Here is a 1,641-nt window from a genome sequence, read left to right on the forward strand (position 1 = left end):
GGGGTATGGCAAGGTACTAATGGCTTGATGATGGTCATGATGCAGTTATGGTCTTAGACTCAAGCTGAAGGAAGCAGGAATGAGTAAGGCAGCATCTATAAAGGCAGACGTAGTTCGTCATAAGATTAATAAGATTGAGAGGCTTGGAGTAAGAGTATTACTACTACCACCTTTATGGGTTATATAGGCATCTATCGATCCTATCATATTTGATACCTCACCAAAGTCATGAATATATAAGATGATAACCAATAAAGGCATGTAACTCTCCTTGGGGAGTGACATACCATGTTGCCTCATGTAGTGCTGGGTATTGTGTTGATGAGTAGGTTATGGTCATTATTGCGCACTTTTGGCAGCATGGATATTCTCATCCGTGTAGTTGAAATTGTGACCCCAAATTGATGTCCTCATCCATGAAATACATTTCCCTATCCAATCACCACTGCTGAATAGATATCATTACTCGGGAATGTGGTATCCTTACTCGCTAAATTGGTGGCATTGATCATGGATTAAATTCCTGAAAGGTATAGATACATCGTTGAGGCCAACGTCGACCTCATCCATAAAGGCATCTCTGATCCGCATCATACTAGAGGATGTATTCCCTATTATCATTACTATCATATTCCTCTTCTTCTGATAACACTACTAGGTCGGGTTGTATCATACTAGGTTCAACAGTTTTATCCTTTATTTCCCATAATAATGAGTACAGCTCATTATGGTAGAGCAGTGCCTGTGGGTCTACGACGATTTCCTAATCTTAGAGCCAAGATGGTGAAAGATTCCAGAAAGGTTAGGTTCCCTGCAGATCTACCACCAGGATTCCATATTGTACTACTCCTGTTCAAGAATAATCATCATTGGGATGCAAGTAATACTACTACAGCAACCTCCACGACCATCAGTAGTACTTCTACTACAAGGTACATGGTATAAGCTGTATGATAAAGTATCCCAACTTGTTGAACACGCTCATAGGTCTATATTAAAGGAATATCAACAAGCAACAACATATGCTAGTCTTGAAGACTTACCACCATTCACACCTCCTAAGATGTATTATCTATGGGTCTTTGGAAGGTACTAGGAGGTTGCGTTAGTCTTATTCTGTACTACTCCGTACAACTAGGTTTCGATGGCTATGGAGTTATCTATGGATTAGACGATGCCGTCGATGGGCTGCCTTATCATCAGGAGGAGGGGATCCTACTATACCAGAGGATGATAGGATATTAGTAGCGTATACTGATAAGGTATTAGGATTATTAATATCATCGATACACTATGATGATGTAGGAATGGTTTGAGAAGAGATTAGGAATCATCAATGATGGTCGACCATACGTCTTATTAATGAAGAGCAATGGCAAAGTAATAATGGGCAGGAAGTTGGATGATGAAGTTGCTACTATTATTCCAAGTGATATCATTAAGGTACTCTTCTGTCATCATGGTCATTATGATCCTAACTTGCATGATTATGGTATTAGAAAGGTGGTTCGAGAAGAAATGCAAAGAAGGGAAAATGCTATCATGAAGATAACTGAGAATGATAATAACATTCATAAAACTATGCTTGGCCCTACTAGCACCAACACCACCACCACCGAAGATCAGCATCATGATACCACT

The 1,641-nt window shown here is 39.7% G+C and overlaps 2 protein-coding genes across 2 annotated transcripts in view; both read left to right on the top strand.

The window, feature by feature from the left end:
• Positions 1–87, top strand: part of Pmar_PMAR029268 (hypothetical protein) — a gene marked incomplete at both ends in the record, with an annotated part of 1,313 nt that extends 1,226 nt beyond the window's left edge. Inside the window, one exon of the mRNA XM_002782361.1 lies at positions 58–87. Coding sequence (XP_002782407.1) covers positions 58–87 — 30 coding nt within the window. The remainder of the gene's footprint in view (positions 1–57) is intronic.
• A 1,275-nt stretch (positions 88–1,362) lies between these two features.
• The window catches only part of Pmar_PMAR029269 (40S ribosomal protein S3, putative), a gene marked incomplete at both ends in the record, with an annotated part of 983 nt that continues 704 nt past the window's right edge, over positions 1,363–1,641 (top strand). Inside the window, one exon of the mRNA XM_002782362.1 lies at positions 1,363–1,503. Coding sequence (XP_002782408.1) covers positions 1,363–1,503 — 141 coding nt within the window. The remainder of the gene's footprint in view (positions 1,504–1,641) is intronic.

This window comes from Perkinsus marinus (assembly GCF_000006405.1).
Source record: "Perkinsus marinus ATCC 50983 genomic scaffold scf_1104296939758, whole genome shotgun sequence".
Classification (NCBI taxonomy): Eukaryota; Perkinsozoa; order Perkinsida; family Perkinsidae; genus Perkinsus; species Perkinsus marinus.